Source organism: Phlebotomus argentipes, unplaced genomic scaffold (assembly GCF_947086385.1).
Source record: "Phlebotomus argentipes unplaced genomic scaffold, Phlebotomus argentipes genome assembly scaffold_4, whole genome shotgun sequence".
Lineage (NCBI taxonomy): Eukaryota > Metazoa > Arthropoda > Insecta > Diptera > Psychodidae > Phlebotomus > Phlebotomus argentipes.
In genome coordinates, this window is record NW_026776174.1 from 8,310,165 (window position 1) to 8,327,850 (window position 17,686).

The 17,686-nt window shown below is 42.8% G+C and overlaps 1 protein-coding gene across 9 annotated transcripts in view; it reads right to left on the reverse strand.

The window, feature by feature from the left end:
• LOC132258338 (sex determination protein fruitless) overlaps positions 1 to 17,686 on the reverse strand; it is a 46,407-nt gene that overhangs the window by 16,792 nt on the left and 11,929 nt on the right. For 5 of the 9 annotated variants that reach the window (XM_059755626.1, XM_059755628.1, XM_059755627.1 and 2 more), the window contains exons 1-5: positions 10,140 to 10,741; positions 2,909 to 3,059; positions 2,356 to 2,556; positions 1,407 to 1,718; positions 242 to 421 (exon numbers count right to left, since the gene is read on the reverse strand). In XM_059755626.1, coding sequence (XP_059611609.1) covers positions 242 to 421; positions 1,407 to 1,718; positions 2,356 to 2,556; positions 2,909 to 3,037 — 822 coding nt within the window. In that variant the 5' untranslated portion in view covers positions 3,038 to 3,059; positions 10,140 to 10,741. Of the gene's footprint in view, positions 1 to 241; positions 422 to 1,406; positions 1,719 to 2,355; positions 2,557 to 2,908; positions 3,060 to 10,139; positions 10,742 to 14,431; positions 14,731 to 17,686 lie in introns of those variants that run through there. The other 4 variants (XM_059755629.1, XM_059755622.1, XM_059755624.1 and 1 more) reach the window with 4 other exon arrangements.

Sequence of the window (17,686 nt, forward strand, 5' to 3'; positions counted from 1 at the left end):
AAAAAACCAAAGTGAATAAATAAGAGAAAATCAAATATTGAACCACCGAACCGGTCCAAAGAAAAAACCTTAAGAAAAATCAATAAATGCCTATATATACAAAACTCAAGAAAGAATCTCAACAATATACAAGGATGGGGTGTTAATGGTGCCTTATGCTACACGTGTGTGCCTCAACATAAAATGTGTCATATATGTGGTGATGAGGTTAGCAGATTTGTGGGGAAATGCAATCACTCACCGGAAGTAATTCTGGTGGCAAACCAGGATGATGGCCCATATCAGGTAATTCTTGTTTAATGCTAACTGATTGATTGGCGCCGCTGGCATTCAACGATGGTGAATTTCGGCGTGTGTCTTCTCCTTCCAGAGGATTTAATTTTGGCAATGGACTGGATTTATAACTACTATGCGACGATGCCTGCAAACCATTAAGAGAAAAAAACATTAGTTACATATCCCAAACAGATCTCTACGCCGCACTTAAGACGCCCGATAAGGCGCACGAGGGATTAAAGAATCAAAATGCAATGCAGCATAAGTTCACTCCAATTGGAATTTCGTACACTGAACGAGAACTTTTAATCGACTCTGCGTAAACCCACAATATTTCAGAAAGACATCAGCAATATTTGCAAAATTACCGTGAGAGCAAAATGAATAAATTTTGCAGCAAAGTCTTGTAAAAGAGATTTAATGTTTATCACACTACACATAAATTTCACATCGATTACATTAGATCTCTTCGGCAGCAGTGAATCTTTGGCGTGAAGCAATAAAAGATAGAATCGCCACACAAAAGACACAACAAAAAAATTGCCGATTGAAATCTTTCGTCTCCTTTATGAACCATGAAGATGCTCTCGAAGCGAAGCTCCAGTTTAGAGCATGTTGGGGACGAAGGAGGGCAAAAAGAAGCTGACCTAATCGCAACTTTCTCTATACATCGGCCGGCCAAAAAAGAGACACGCTGAAGGAATCAAAAAAATTATACTGTGATATGGGTATTTTGGCCCCAAAGAAGCGTCAACATCAATCAACGTGCAAAATTGATTCTTTCAACCATTGGGCACAGAACTTGTTCCCCTTGGCGTCATTGCTGACCACTGGATGCTGCGGAGATTTTTCTCATCGCGTGGATGTTGGAATCAAATGGGAGAAAACTGCATTTACGGTTATAACGGTTCGTATGCTGAATTTCGCGCGCTACATTGTAATTAATAAATGATGAATTATTGTAATGAAATAGACATTTTCGTTCATGGCCAAAATCTCTCTTTCTCTCTCTCTCTCTTGCCATCTCTGTTTTTCACACACATGATGCTCTCAATTCACCATTAAACCATGTTATATCGCACTGATTGACTTTTGATTGCGCGAGGCGGAAATGTAACAATGTATCTCACCTGAGAATCCTGAGAATAATGCCGCTCCTGGACACTGGCGCCATGCATTGAATTATCACAGTTTAATGAATTTTTACGTCTCCGCTTGGTACTGCTACTGCTGCTCAGTTGATCCACAGGTGTCTCCCTATCGCGGTCTTTGCTCTCCGAATTCTCCTCGCGATCGCGCTCCAGCCGCTCCCGGTCGCGATCTCTGTCCCGTTCTGTTTTATCATAGTGTTTCATAGCACCACTCGCATTCGTCTCGGAATCGCGATCCCTGTCGCTCTCAGGTCGGTAGTTGATGTTGTTGTTGTCGGTCAAACCGCGTACCTTCATCCCAACCCCCAATCAATACATTGGCATTAATGTCGTGCACTGAGATTGAGGATAGCAGATAACACAGATAACATCTCTACGCTATAATACATATTGACAAATCCGCTAAGCAGCTCAGCTGTCTGTCATCTTTTAATTATGCGCAAGATGTATGCCATTTTCTCTCAACATGTCGCAATCACAACGGTTTTCACATCAATTTCGGTGACAATGCTCGCAAAAGAAGTCTTAGCTTTCATAAATGCGCGCTGCTGCCTCAACTATCGGTGAATAGTGGAGTGATTAGTCGAATTGTACTGCTTAATTAATTGGGGAGAATACACATAGATAAGGCCAATAGCCAATTCATAAGTCTTCCAAGGCAGATCACCCAAACTGATATGCTAATTGAGGCATGCAGGAAATTAGGCAGCGAATTCTGAAATTTTAATATATATTGTGGAAAGGTTGGAATTTTGAAAAAAGAGGCAAGCTTCTGACGCTAATATCCCATAATTTCTCCACCAATTTCAACTATATACTGCTTTAATTGCCAGCATCTCCACCGCTGAGATGTAATTGTGAGAATCATTCACAGTGCGCAGCTTGAGAATTATATGGCAAAAATTATACGGCAGGCAATCAATAATACCTGTAAACTTTCGGCTGTCTTTAGAAATGTCGGTAACGATCTTTGGCCAACGTTCACCTCACCCTTGTACATGAAGTCAAGAAGTGAGCGCATCTCTGAGTATCTAACATCTTTCAAGTATATTATCGGATGCGGATGAGAGTTCTGCAGGAAAATGCTTTCAAAGTACGGACTGCATGCCGACAGGATGGTCTGGTGTGCCTACGGAAAGGAGGACGAGCATTATTTGCACGCCAAGATGCGAGTCCGCACAAGAGAGAGACACAGAAAGAGAGAACAGTCCCGTGAGGTTACAGGTGGAGAACGAGAGGCAAAAAGCGAGTTTCTCAAATCTCTTAACGCGCTCTGAGCCCAAGGTTTCTAGCTCCACATATCGATTGACGTCAATATCGTGTGTCTTTTCGTCTATTAAGGCAATTTTTTGATACTAATAGTAATTAAATTAACCGTTGGCGACAAAAATCGCCTCTCATGGGACACTGTCTCTCTCTCTCTCACACTCTCTCTCCTTCTCTTCCCGGCGACACTCCACTTGAGCGTGATCCGCGCGTACCTTGACAATTTCACCACCGTCGCATGCCAGTGTGACGTCACAGAGGGCCTCCCTCTGGAGAAGGGAAGTCAGCACGCCAGTCAAGTTGGTCGGATGATTATTCCAGCGAAGACAGAACTGCTGGTCCATATTGCCTTGGTCAGTGGTGTATCTGCGCGAGAGACGGCAAGAAAATTATTAGTTTGGCATTGAAAGTGCAAAACTTTTCATGAATATCACTGGGCCATTTTGGCAAAAAGCTATAATGGCATAATGGAAAGTTTTGCACACACCGTGTGCGCCTCTATCAAGGTAGAGAGACTATGATTTTTTTTCTTCATTTTCGCCAGCCTGTCCAACATTGCAAAAACCTTTGGTTACACGGCGTGGCAAAACGAGCATCTAGAAGTAAATTTATTCTAAAAATTTTGCAACACTCTCCGTCATATCTGTCTTTTTGCTATTCGCGACGGTGGAACACACACGACGAGCAAAAAAACCTTCATTAACACTATCCAACAGTGTAAAAGAGACTTTTTAGCATTTGCCAGGTTGAATGGACAAAAAAAAGTAAGAGAGCCCAAATTTGCAGTCTTTTTACTTCACCTTCTTTGGTTTTTTTCCTAGGAAATAAAATCCACGCACACACACAGTGTTGGATGAATGAAGTAAGTGTCTCTGAAATTCTCTGCACATTCTGGGCGAAGATCACTGATTTCAGTCTCCTGATTCAGGAGAATAAGATCAAAACACAATCTTCCCAGAAGCCTATCGTGAACTGTTCTTCATTTCCTAGTAACTATGATAAAATTCAATGCGTAATTGAGAACACAATTCCCGCGTGTATTTGACCAATACTGTCGAGGATGGTGAGCGTCATGCATATTTCTGAATGAAAGCACTTAAAGAAGCGCGGCAAAAAGGCGAGATCTGAGGACTACCAGCGTCTCGCAAAGTTCCATCCCAAGACACATCATACATGATTCAATTCAGATACACATCCACATTGGATTGTGAAAAATTTGCTTTTAAAATTAGCGAAAAAAATCAGCAACTTGAAGGTCAGCAGTCTAGTTTAGATGTACTGTTTGCGAATTTAGGACAGTATTGTTAGTTTACAGCATTCATCAAATAGTCACCACTACAGATTCCACTGCATATACTGCCCGAGCGGCCCAAGAGCTTTGACTGTGTTGATCTCACGATCTGCATGAGACATGAGACACATCACCCTGACATCCCTGGACACCCCCCGTCGCCGTGCCCCGCGCCGCTGGCCATCGAGGGATTAGTTGGCATTTGGTGCTCTCCAGCTCATTTTCGCCATACAAAATATCTTTTAATGCAAATGCGGTGTGTTTGTGGAATAAAATGCGCGAACGCCTCGGCGTACGAAAAAAGAAATATTATGTTGGACACACATGCGCGCTAAACGTGGCACATTGTAGGAATGAGAACTCCCCAAACTAACACGCAGAATTTCGCCGCTCAACATGGAATTCGCGCGATATTGTGTATTCTCGACGATGCCGAACAGTACGTGAATTAAATAAAATTAGCGGGTCGACACTGGTGTATGTTTGTCCTATCTTGCGCCGCGTTCTGCCTCATAAGTAAACAATCTCGTGCGCGAGTGGTTGAGCCCAACACTGAGACGCCCTGCTCATGTGTTGCTCTCGCACTCGGGGAATTTATTCAGGGCAGTCTAACCCAACGAGATCATCGTGGCTTCCTTTATTGCCTCTCCCACGCACATTTCTACACCATTGTCTCATCCTTTAACAGATAGAATTCGAAGCTTCGCTTCACGCCGTGGTGACAGGGTTACCACGAGTAGGGCTTGGAGAATTCACTCCACTTGCTCACTGGAATTGTGCAGCTCTTCTAAGAAGGAATCTCAAAAACCCAAGCCCAACCTTGGCGCGATGAAATTTAAATTCCACTCTAAATATCACCAATTTAGCTTCGTTCTCTTCCATATCCCTACATCAACACACTCTGAATTATCTATACACCCTCGAAATTCACTCGGTCTGGATTGTATATAGGAGCAAAAGTGCAATTTATCACCCCAAAACAATATTTCACGTTATCCTCAACCATTGCTCACAGGCATGTAAGAGAAAATATGGGAACAATAAAAGAAAACTATAAACTTTTACGCGAAAGTCGTCCTGCCAAAGCGTTTCGGCTCGAAGTATACTTTAGATTGCTGAAAAATTGCACAGAAGCCCCTGAAATGATTGTAACTCGGCATGTGAGGCATTATTATTATATTATTATATTCTTGTGGTCACCATCGTAACGTGTGGGAGACAATAAATTAGGATTTCATGGGTTATTAGTGCAAAGGTGCAATCTTACGATCTCATTGTTACCCTTACAATTATACATTATGTAATTTGCAGGCGTCTTATGCAGAGGCTCAGTTTATTAGCCTTTATCATTGGCCGAGGCAAAGAGTAGCACACATAACACTTGGAACCCTTAAGCCCATCTTCTGAACCCTGCCTGAAGCTCCGAGACCTGAAAGCACTGTTGATAAAGTGTGTGCGAGTGTAGCTGTAAATTTTGCACATGACACGATTTGTAATTCTCCCATTTCGCCAGATCTTTTTATCAGTATTTGAGAATCGTTACTATCTTGCCATTCAAATTTATGGAGATAAAATTACACTTTGAGATACGAGCGCAGAGGCGATGAAGAACGACCGATTGTTGCCACATGTTTGCAAAAGTGGCCCTAAAAGACTCGAAGGCGCAGTATTGGCATGGACGAGTGGAATTTTTGAGGGGCTTTGGCATCTTCTCATGCTTACATGGCGTCCAATTCATCGCCCACACAAGTTGACCAAAATCCGCGCCTTTTTCACCAAATGTGCGCCAGCACAGTTTCTCTCCCTTCACCCAATCTTCGCGGGCCAGAGAGTGAGAGACACGGGAAGAAAATGGCAATAAGCAATATAATTTAACAATCGGCATTACTACACCCATGAATCGTAATAAATTTTAATTGAGCCGTACATTGAACGGTAGAAACGTAAAAGAGAGTATAATGAAGTTGCCGAAAAAAACCACCATACAACACAATATAATCTTAGATATTTTCACTTTTTATATACAATTAATAGAGACCCAAAAAAATGTGGAAAAATTACCGAAATAGTGCGATTTTGCTTCATACATCGTGCAAACATTTACACATCAGTCCTTCCAGTTGACTCACGAGGCCCATTAAAAGCAAGTGGAAGAGAAAGAGTTCATTTCTTTCTGTCCACCGTCACAGGGAGTATTAAAAAATGACTTTTATTGCTCACACTCGGCACACACTGGCAACGGAAATTTATTATTTAAATACCAAAAATCACAAGTTGTGCCATTTTATTTTTAGACCTTACAAAGTAATTACTATTGTGGTACTTTTGTAGATCACTTTTTGCGCGCACACCCAGTCATTTTCGCATCTCAATTTTCTCCCTCTTTCACCTTCATTGACTATTTCAATTCGGCGCAACAGTCTTTTTGCTCGCACATGGAGCAGAGCGTTGGGAAAAAGTCTCTACGGTGGTCTTTGGCGAAGTCTCAGAAACTCCTTCATCATCATTTGGCCCAAAATGAGATAAATACAGGGTGGAGCGACTGAATGTGGGTTTTTATACTTAATGATATCTTTCGGTTTCGAACGCTTTATGTCAAGTGTCTTCGCAATATAATTGCCTTCAAGTAGAAATCATTTCCATAAGCTTTTCAGAACATTGGTTCCAATTAAAGCCGTGGTTTAAGATATTCCTAAGTCCCTGTATAATTGGTGAATCTCTAATCATTGAGCATTTTAATGGTTGCCCTGCAATCAATAGTAAAATCTTCAGTTGATCATTAAAACGCTTCATTCCATATTTGTCGACCAGAGTGAAGGAATGTAGTGACAAACAGTGTTTCAATTTACTGCAATATTAATAAAATCTGAGAGGTTTTGCACAGGCAGTGGCACTTCTGCTGGCTCACCCTGCAAATGGCCTCAAGCTCATTCACCATGCGCACAATTCGCCTAACAAGACGTTCTTCCATTTACAGCACAATGTCAAAAGGCCCCCGCGGACCCTCACATGACTCCCTCCGCGGGTCCCGCGATTTCCTCTCTCGCCAACTCACACAGCGCAGCGTCTTGGGACGCCCAAAATTAAATTGGAAGCCGCCAAGATGGTCTTCTCCGTGTCGATATCTATTTCGCGAAAATTGCACATAATACATGTGCGTGAAATATATATTGGCCAAAATGGTCCCTCGCCGTGCGTGTGTGGTGGTGTCTAAAAATACCTAATAGTACACGGATTTCTCCAAAGTTCACCGCAAACACAGGCAAAAGGCACTCGGGAGTGAGAGAGATTTTTCGCGAGATGGAAGGCAAAAAGGCCGTCACTAAATTGAGATTCGTGCATTTGCAAAAATTTCTTGGGTGCGCGGCGCTTTTTTTGAAAGTTGCCCACCGTGAGGAAAAAGTCTCTCACACACCACATCGCACAGTGTCCAAAAATCCCATTCCAAATAGCCAACTAATATGCATAAAACAAGTCAATCGATTTTAATCGCACTCCAATATTCCAAGAGATATTTTACAAAATGTAAAACTGCATGAAATCCTACCGCTCATGGCACCTGATCATAGGTGTATCGCGGAGGAAGAGGTGCAAAGAAGATGAAGATGAGAGAGGCCAATGTTACGGAAAAAAACATTTGCATAAATCACCCAAAGTTCACTCAATTTAAATATGCAACTTCTTCGTTTTTATTTTTTTTAATGAAATACAAAAGGTCCCAAACCGATATGCTAACATTTTCCCAATCGCCAAATTCGCGCGCTAAAATGATTTTGGGAGGTTGTGGAAAAAGAAAGCGTGCGTCAAGAGATTCAAAAAAATATGCTAAATCTCTTCTCAGCCCGTGCAAATTGAATAAATCACACTCGAGAGATACAGATGAGCAATCGCAATAGATTTTTGCTAAATGGACTAATATGGTTTGACCTTTTCAGATGAATTCAGATCAGATATTATAATGCTCTTCGGAACGCTTCTCTCACTCGCTTTTACACTCAATCAACATACAAATGAGCATAAGAAGTGCTCACGTGAAAGGATCAACGCACACATGCCCGCGACATCGCGCAGCTTTTATGGATTTGGGCTCAACATGAATCGAGATGTGTGATATAGGACGTAGGTTCTGACATGAGCAGTCTTGTGATTGTTGATTTATTCACACCCGATCCATTAGAGTATCTCCAGAAATAGACTAGACGGATCTAGTCTTATCTCACTCGTGTAAAGTGCTTGCAAATGACCAAATAATCCGCAAAAGTGATTGACCTATCGTGACCTATAATACCTTAGCATTAGACACGTCTTCGATCCCCTATTAAATGGTGGCGAAATGCACAGAAGCGTCTATAGAGGAGCAGAGCAATCTTGATCTGCAGCTTCCCGAAAGAGACGCAAAAAGAACGAGTTCGAGCGCCCATAAAGGCGGTCTATAAAGGTTTGTGCCTTGGACGCAGTACAGTTCCACTGTGTAGAACAACGATCACATCAGCACTCAAAGTCATCCAATCTTCAAGTTTGCGCATTTTCTCACAAAAGTCTCAGTCTCATTCTCCATGGCAGAGAGACACTTGCCGCGCTATGATTCACCTTCTGCTACACGCTTTCTTAATGGGTTTTTATTATATGAGAAATATTTCCCGGTGATTGCGTGAAATATCATGAAACATGATTTTAATTTGTACAGTTGATCAGTCACCTTCTCCACCCTTTGCCCTCCCGATCTTGCATGCATGCACAAACTTATCCTGTTTATTTTGCTTAGCTTAACGGATTCACGATGTGCGCGCAGTGCCGCGATCTGGGGTTGGAGAAAAGGTGGGCAATTGAAGATCACACAAGAGAGGAGAGCCATGGAGAAAAGAATTGAGAGAAAACAAACAGGAACTGCAAAATATTAAATAACATACAGAAATAGCGCAAGCCTAGGGTAACCGGTTTCATTCCTTAAGTATCAAACGATCTTCTTCTCTTGAGAGAAGCAAAAAAAAAAAAACACCGTACGTATGTCGTCTTTATATTCATCTATCGACTGGCAGACACCATCTTAACTTCCCACTAATCTAATATACCTTTTTCACAAATAGTCCAAAAATTTCCAATTTGTGCTTTTAATAATTTGACCCTGAAAAGGTGAGTCGCGCGCTCTCACACATTCTCCGTCAAATACTATCATACAGAGCGATCTGTCTCTCTGCTTCCCATAAAAATATACACTCTGAGCATTTTCTGTACTTGTACCTTACAATCGTCATCTCTTTTTTTGCTCTCCCCATTTGACTTCTCCTTTATTTCTTCAGCCATCTCTTCACCGTCTCAAGACGCTTCACACCCACATCCAATAAATAATCGCAATTCACGATGGTCTTTTAGCAAATGCGTGATCGCTTTGTGCCCGAATTCCTTTCACTCCATCGCCGAGCAACCCTCCATCATTGGGATTTGATGCGATCACATCAGGTTTTTGGGAACAGAATATTCATTCCTCAAGAGACAAATTTTATTTTTATTCCCTCGCTTCTGCTGATCTTTTCAGCGATTTTTTCTTCACTTCTCCGCGCAAAATGCCACCACACATTTTATCCCTTGCACACAATCGCACCCAGCACGCGTTAGAGTGTATGTGGTTTGCCATGTAATATATTATTGAAATTTGCCAGCGCAAAACCACACGGACAAAAGTCTTCAAAGCCCGATCGAAACCCGTTATTAGACCCACCTTCAATATGTATAACATTGACTATGAGTGCTGTACCTATAAATTTTATTGTGTGCCACCACGATTGGAGGATGATAAAAATTCCTGTATACAATCGCGACTCAATTACCACATTTGCAAAAATCCCTCCTCGAGCCCATATTGGCGATCGCTGCGGTAATCGCGCTTCCCTCCTCGATCGCACTCGATCGCGATTCTATGTAACGTGTAGCCAGCGGTTTTGTGGACAAACGCGCCACACACACACACCAACACGCTCTCTCTCTCTCTCTCTCAAAGGCATTATCACGCACACGCGATCATGGGCGAAAAATTGAAAATAGCCGAAAAAGCCAGAGTGAGTGCGAATGAAAAAAATCCAAACACACACACTTGAGCGGAAAACAAGCAAGTTAGATGATGATCAAGTGTGACCACAGTATAAACATATACTCACACAGTTGGACACGGAATTTGGCAATTTTGCAAATGATTGAGACGCCCTCAAAATTCGCTGGGAGCTTGTATTGCACACGATCACGTCACTCCTCCTTATAAAATGTACGATCACTTTGCCTCAAAATTGATCAATTTAAGCTGAATGTTGAGTGTGGTCGCACAATTTTCGTGCGATCCTCCTTACATCATCGTCACAGATCACATTCAATTTTTGCCAACTACTCCACCAGTTCCCTATCTCACTCTTTCACTCTTCGCCTCCCCAGCGACTGTCTCTCTTGCTAATTGAAAATTTTCCAGATGAAAGACAGGGGGCCACTTCTTGGCGTGTACTTCAGGCGGCCTAGGAGACACCAGCGATTAACTCTCGAGTAATTGTTCTCTCGCCACACAGATCAACAAAAGTGTAAATAAGATTAATTGCATATGGGAAGAGATAAAAAAAAAATACGGAGAAAAAAGGTTTCGCGAAAACGAGGCACAGCTCCAAATGCGATTCTACAATCTACAGTATCTATAGATGTAACTAGAGTTACACGAACGAAACATTTCCACACTACAATTGGGATTTTCTGTCCCAAACGTCCTACAAGGCACAAGTCAAGTGAATGGTGGTTCGCGATAGACTCAATTGACTCAACGCAGAATTGAGACGACAGACTTCCAAAATAATATTCGCATACGTGTTTAGCGCAAGCACACACTTGCCAATTTGCACACATTCGCGCACACCGTCAGAATCGCGATCGCCGTACATGTGATCTCGGCCTAATGCTCAGACCCTCAGAGATCTTCGCCATCTCACTTGCGACCAACACACATGTGTCACGAATTCGCGAAAACACAGCTACACCGCATTCGCGGAGAACTTCGCGATCATGATCAGCGATCGCGCCAACCACCACACTTGCCCATGCTCAGACCTTAGTGTGTGTTGCGAAATATAATTTCATGCAATAAATTCTGCGATCCATTGAGCAATCGACAAAATTTTGGCCATTTTTTCCTTCTTTTCGCCACACCGCGATCGCGATCTAGAGTTTTCTCTCTCCTTGCCTTCCCTTTTGCGGTCGCCTTCGTTGACTTTGATGCGACGCTCGAGCCCACCAATTGGAAGCACGTAGGTTTTTATCTAATTCGATTCCACTATCGATCCAACCATTATCAGTTATGTTGAGGCATTACGGCTATTTGTATGCTACACGATCGCCTTTTCGCTTACTGTATTACAAAGCCATGGGGAATACATTAGCTTCTCAACTGTACGCCCAATTTACATCACGCATGATTGAAAATATATTCTACTTTCCGGACAAAAATACGGAGAATTTTATCACAACGCTTCGATTAAAAATCCCCCACAGTTCCTATTACAACTGTACACTGCCTCCGATCTCAATGTCTGCCCCTTGCATCACACAGGCACACATGTGCTGATCACCATTGAGTCGATCGACAAGTCATCTATATTATTGTTACGATTGTTTGGAGAACGTTTTTTGCTCAAAGTCAAGCGAGAAGTAAAATACAGAGGAGGGCGATCTAAGGACGTGTGACTCCACAGAATTTTATTGCTATTCACTAGCGATGATCAGGAAGAGATTTGCGGTCATTTGCATACATCAGCCATCGCATGACTTTAATTGGATCTCTAGCTGTGATCATGATCGCACCGGTTGAAGGATCATGATCATGCTAATGAGGTAGAAAGCCCAGCATTTTCGGAAAGTGGCCCAAATGATTGAGAGCTGATGAAGAGTGGAAAACTTGACGGTGAATTTCCCGCACACAATTACAATAATAAAGATAGTATATTGAATGGGAGAGAAGATCAACTTGCGATCGCTCGAGGCTATGACCAACTGTGTTTTGTGCGAAACAAGTTTGGACAAAAATGTCTATCCTCTGAAAAATTTCCTCTCTTTCTCTTTTCTCCCCAGAGCGCAGTCCATTAGTGGGATCGCCACACATTATTATGCTGTGGGCCCCCCTTTATGCGCACGTATCCCAGGAGATCTCTCTCCCAACTTTACGACTCCGCGTCTCCGGAGCAGGGCCCCTCGGCCAAGAGAACCCGCTCAAGAGACAAATTACCAATCTCTCGGCCATCATCCACTTTGGGTATGTATGGGACTAAGAACGATGCTTGGCGCGCGCCTTTTCAATTTAACTGTTCTTCCACTCCGTTCCGTTACCGTTGCAAGAAACGCGAGATTTCATCTGCAAGCCGTGAATCTCCATACCTGCCCTGATCTTCCGCCACGGAACTCACCATACCGGACACTCTTCGGAGGAGTAACATTCTCATCTATTTTATTTTCAATCACTAAAGCAACTTGTTGCATCCAGGCATTTTCACCATTTACGACTTGTACTCAAAAACCGCCTCCATGGAAATAAATCTCGACATCATTTGACAGTGGCCGTTGCTTCTTGCTGTTATTCTTAAGCGAGTCCCTCTCCTCAAACCCCCCTCACATCGCCTCTTCCTGCCTCCGCCCATTATTCATCGACTAATTATTTTAGGTTACGCCACTTTGGAGTCAATCACAGCTCATTATCTTGCGGCACGAGTCGAGCGGCGCATTGAGTGATCACCACCCTCGATCCGCTGGACAGTCAGGAGACTCGTTGAACAGATCTTGCCCACTAAACTCAACTGCTCACTGCCTTTCCAAGCAGTGGTCAGAATATTATTCCAATTCTTCTCTGTATTAATCCTTCTTGCTCACTCTCGTGATCCACCTGTGTGATATCTCGAACGGCGTATAAGAATAAATTAGTTGGCAATTTCGAAACCTGTCTTGGCAAATTTGCTCGAATTTTGCCAAATTTTCCACAGCCGAGGGAAAGCTGAGATTTTGCGATGCATTTGCATTGCATTGATTGGCCTAGAACTCTCAAATTCAGCGATCTCAAGTGAATGTCTCTTTCGCGCCGCTGTTCACTTTGGCAGTCGCGAAGCCAAAGCTGCGCTATTCAAATTACTTTTGGAGGGTTTTAACTACACTCCAAGTCGCGTCTAAAAATAAACTTATGGGCCGCCTTTTAGGTCACAGAGAGCAAATAAAAAATTTTGCAAGACCTTGAACATGTCTTCAAATACGAAATGTTTGCACAATATATGGGGCCCCGTTTTTAACCAACACCACCACACACTTTTTGTCAATTTGAATATTTTGGCAAAAATTATACGTAACCGAAACATCCTATACATTTGCATACTGGCGTTGGATGTTCGGCTAATTCGCATGACCTTTCCAGTCGCACAGAAGTGCCCTAGGAGCGTTCTAATATGTAAATTTAATATTTATAGACAGCCAAGGCTATTAAATTATCAATTCTGCAGTGCAAATTTAATGATCTTCGTCTGAAAGTAGGTATGCAACAATTGCAGAAAACCAAGAATAACTCGTGCTTCTTATTCAAAAAACAAATTGTTTAAGCTTCACAGAAGAGCCAATTTGCAAAACAGTTGGAGAAAATTTTTGGTCTTGAGAATATAAAAATTCCTGAGAAGCACGAAAACGAACCTGATATTGTTGCAAAAATGGGAATAATCGGTTCATTTTGCCTTATAGAAATACATTCTGAATTACTTATCGAAGTGGAAAGTGGCAAATGCCAAATAGTCAAAATTTTGCGAGATTCTCTTCTCCAAAGCTCTCCACCTGTGCCAACAGAGATCAGGGGCCAGAACCAGAAGGCATCGGAGTGCGAAGTGAGATTGTAGATAACATTTCAATGTACTAAACTGTGAAATTTCTGCATGCTCGCCTCGCAGAATGAAATCTGACACTCGCCAGTGTGAAGAGTTTAGAAGTGGCTGAATTTCAATCGCGCCCCAATCAGAAGACGTGCGCATTATCTGGACACAACTTGGCCAGCCGATCCGCAGTCGAAAATGATGATGCAAAAGCCCCGCGGAGTTGCCCTTCGTGCGGCCGCTGAGGCGGCAACTGTCACGTGGACACTTAGGGCCGTCGACGTCATTTACCTGCTATCGCGAAATTGCCACAGTGGAATTTTCTCACACAGGTGTGGAGCCGGCGTGGTGTGCGTGGGGAGTCTTCCCGGATGCGGGCCGTAGGGTCAGGGTGGGGTTGCCAGCGCGGAGCGCTAATGGGCCGACGAGGGGCCCACTTGGCGACCAAGAGTGGACTGTTGGCGGCGGCTCACAAGGTCGCCACTCAGCACTAATCAGCGGTCATTCACACATGCCGCCCACACAGCTTGGGCGCTGGGTGAATTTGGGTGGAAAAGTCACGAAAATCGCGCCGAGAAACTCACCTCTTGCGAAAATATATTTGCCATCGCCAACTTACTTTTGGGAAGCTTTCGCATGTGTGAGTCTAGGCCAGTGGCATGCATGTACGTGGTGGTCACAGCAAATCTCCCCGAAAATCACTTCTTTTGGCACATCAGCTCCTCACGACCTATTTCGCGTCACTATTCACCCCCCGGGGCGATGCTTGGGACTCACTCTGCGACAGAGAGTGGGAAAAGCGTGTGGAAAATGAGGCTGTTTTTCCTTGCGAAAAAATCTTTTTGCAAACGTCCCCCCACTTGTACACTATTTGCGTTCTCTTGTGCGAAATGTGATTAGATTCCACAGTCGGGCGGCCACGAAGGCGCCTTCGGGTCGGCTTCTGGCCACCCATGACAGTCGCTCGGGCTCACAGCATTTTCCACATCGTGACCCCCCATTCCACATCGCTCGAAAGCTCACGTGTAGGCATTAAAAGTGAGGCTAGAAAAGGCGCGCAAAGTGCATTTACACCCGCTTTTCTCAAGTGCGCCCAATCGGCTTCCCCATTTTCCCATGTAACCCCCACGTTCAGTTGGACAAACGGGAAAGCCGTGGGCAATATTTCCCACCCTGAAGATGGAGCGCATTTTCAATCCATTCCACATGACAGAGAGGCCGAATATTTCCGCGCTATTTGATGTGTTGTCCTGCATTTTTGCCCATTTTATTCATTTCCACTCTCAAGCCAAAATCACGCTGCCAAAGTGCTGGGATTGAAAATTTTTCATTCCACAACCCTTTTTGTCGCCAATGTTTTCAGCCCGACAATCGCCCATCAACACTTCCTGTATTTCAGTGCGTGATTCTCCCCAAAAAGTATCGCACGGAAAACAGTGGATTTTCGAGGTGTATTTTCAAGTTGATGGAAATCCTGTTTACTCTGCCTATTGTGCGTTACCCAGATAAGAGTGAATGGATATTTCCTACATTTTTTTCCGCTAACAAAATATTTTGAAATACACTAATAAAGGGGCCTAAAATGCACCACCACAAATCCGTCATAAATCTCCAGGCATGTGAGACATTTAAATCCAATACCTCTTAATTTCAGTAACTTAATTATGCATGATTAAATGACATCGCCAAAAACATTTCCCTTAATCACGCAAGTTCTCGAAAAAAAGCGCTATCAATATCAATACCGCAAATCGAATATTGAATGCATCGCCCCAAAAATAAAAGCATTATTTTACACAAATAGCAGTTATTCGAAAATTGATTTTATTTCCCTTTCACATGAATTATCACCACACATTTTCATACTGAAAACAATCACTTGGGAAAGATTAACTGGAAACAATTATTTTTTGGCGGGCATTTGCTGAATGATGAATAAAATATCGCGACTTAATTGGGGGGAAAAGCGAAAACGATATTTGCACCCTTGTCAATAGAATGTCTTTCCGCCAGCTGGGAGACTCCATGTGTGGGCTCTTGAAATAAAATACACATCAATCACACGAGTGACTGAAAATCGATTATAAAGGATGCACGGCTTTATTTCCATTTTCCCAACTCTGTAAATATAGGAGCTCACAGCAAAAGTGCACAGCTCGTTAAAAGCGTGCCAATTTGTCATTCAAGATACAAAAACAGCATATTCAATACAGACAACTGAAATGCTACAATTTATCACTAGGCCTAGCCAAGGTCCAAGTTCACGACAGTTGTTTCCTTCATAGGAACGACATCTAAAAAAAACCTTTTTAGCTATAGCTAGAATTTAATATTCACAACATTTCTGAGCTTTTTTAAAAATTAAATTCAAAAGCCTTTCCATACATGATTTTTCCCTGTTAGTTCCTAATCGTGTAGCCTTTTTTTCTGAGAAGCGTAATGGCGAAATACTGTTGTTCAGGAAAAGTTTTCTGTAGAATAACATGAAAATATCCCATGGTAATTTACGATGGAAAAGCGTGTGTTGGTGTAAACAAGGTTTGAAAGTTCGTCAAACAAAGAAAATACTCTTGCCTCAAACTTGGCAAATTTGCAGAGAAACGTTTGAGCCATTGTGAATGCAGTTTTCTCAAGATAAACTCGCCAGTTGCCTCTGTTTAGGCATTTTTCGGTTGGAAAGACGGAGACATTATGCATATTTTCACGCACACTTCACGTGAATCGTTAATTAACAACGACGAACCTGTGTGGACATTTTGCGCGGAAAATTTATAGGGCAATTTAGCGAGTCTCTGCACGGGTTGTCACTCCGCTCTGAGATGCGAATTGCACGCATAAACATGCCCTTCGGCCGTATGTAATGCACCGCACTTAAAAACGACAATGTGGGCGGTGTTATGCTCCGTGGAGCGGGAAAAAGTGGGAGTGGGGACTCAAATGAGTCCACTTGATCCTTGCAATTACGACTGTGTTTGCAGTGTGACTCTCAGGCGCTCTGGAAAACAAACCCCAAGTCCATCTTTCTCGAATTCCCCACCCAGCATCTTTGCCACCCTCATCGGAAAACTTCCACCACTTCGCGTTTCATTAACATTCACAACGCGACACCAGACAACGATGGAAAATGTCTCACCACCCACACACGCCGTGGAACGCTTGCCACCCAACTCGATTATTGTTGTGTATACTCTGGGCTCTTGCCAGCGCCAGGCTGAGATGCACTGAGTGATCCACATGGCAGCTTCGCCGACCATAAATGTCAACCGCCTTCACAGTGCGGTCCAAATTATGGCTTCATATGGCACACCAGTCAAAATTCTTTCTGTCCCCTGTAAATAACCGTATTTTCGGTCAGAAAATGATCAAATACTTCCGCCTGTCTCGACCACTTAGAAGATTTTTGGAAAGCAACAATTTATCTCTTCGCAATTTCTATGAAAAAAACTCAATTTTAGCATTCTTGGCTCGATGCTAAAATGCCTTGTTTATAGCATAATTAGAAAGGGATTTAAATTATTTAGCAACACATGACTCACGGAGATATACTTTTTGCTAAATGTAAGCAAAGTTAGGGAATGCTTTATATGTTTGGCATACATAATGTAAAGCAGGCGAGGATCTAGGCAAATGAATATACATAAGAGCTTATCTATTACTGCAAAGAATAACAAAGTATTTCGGGTTAAAAAGACAGAGACTTTGTCCCAATTTGCTTATTCTGGCCACCGAAATGAATGTGAAGATTCAATCTAATGCAAAATAGCGTTTTCTTGCTATCGCGACGAGATTAAAGGGTATAAAATGCCTCATTTCAATTCCCTTCGGCCACATAAAATACC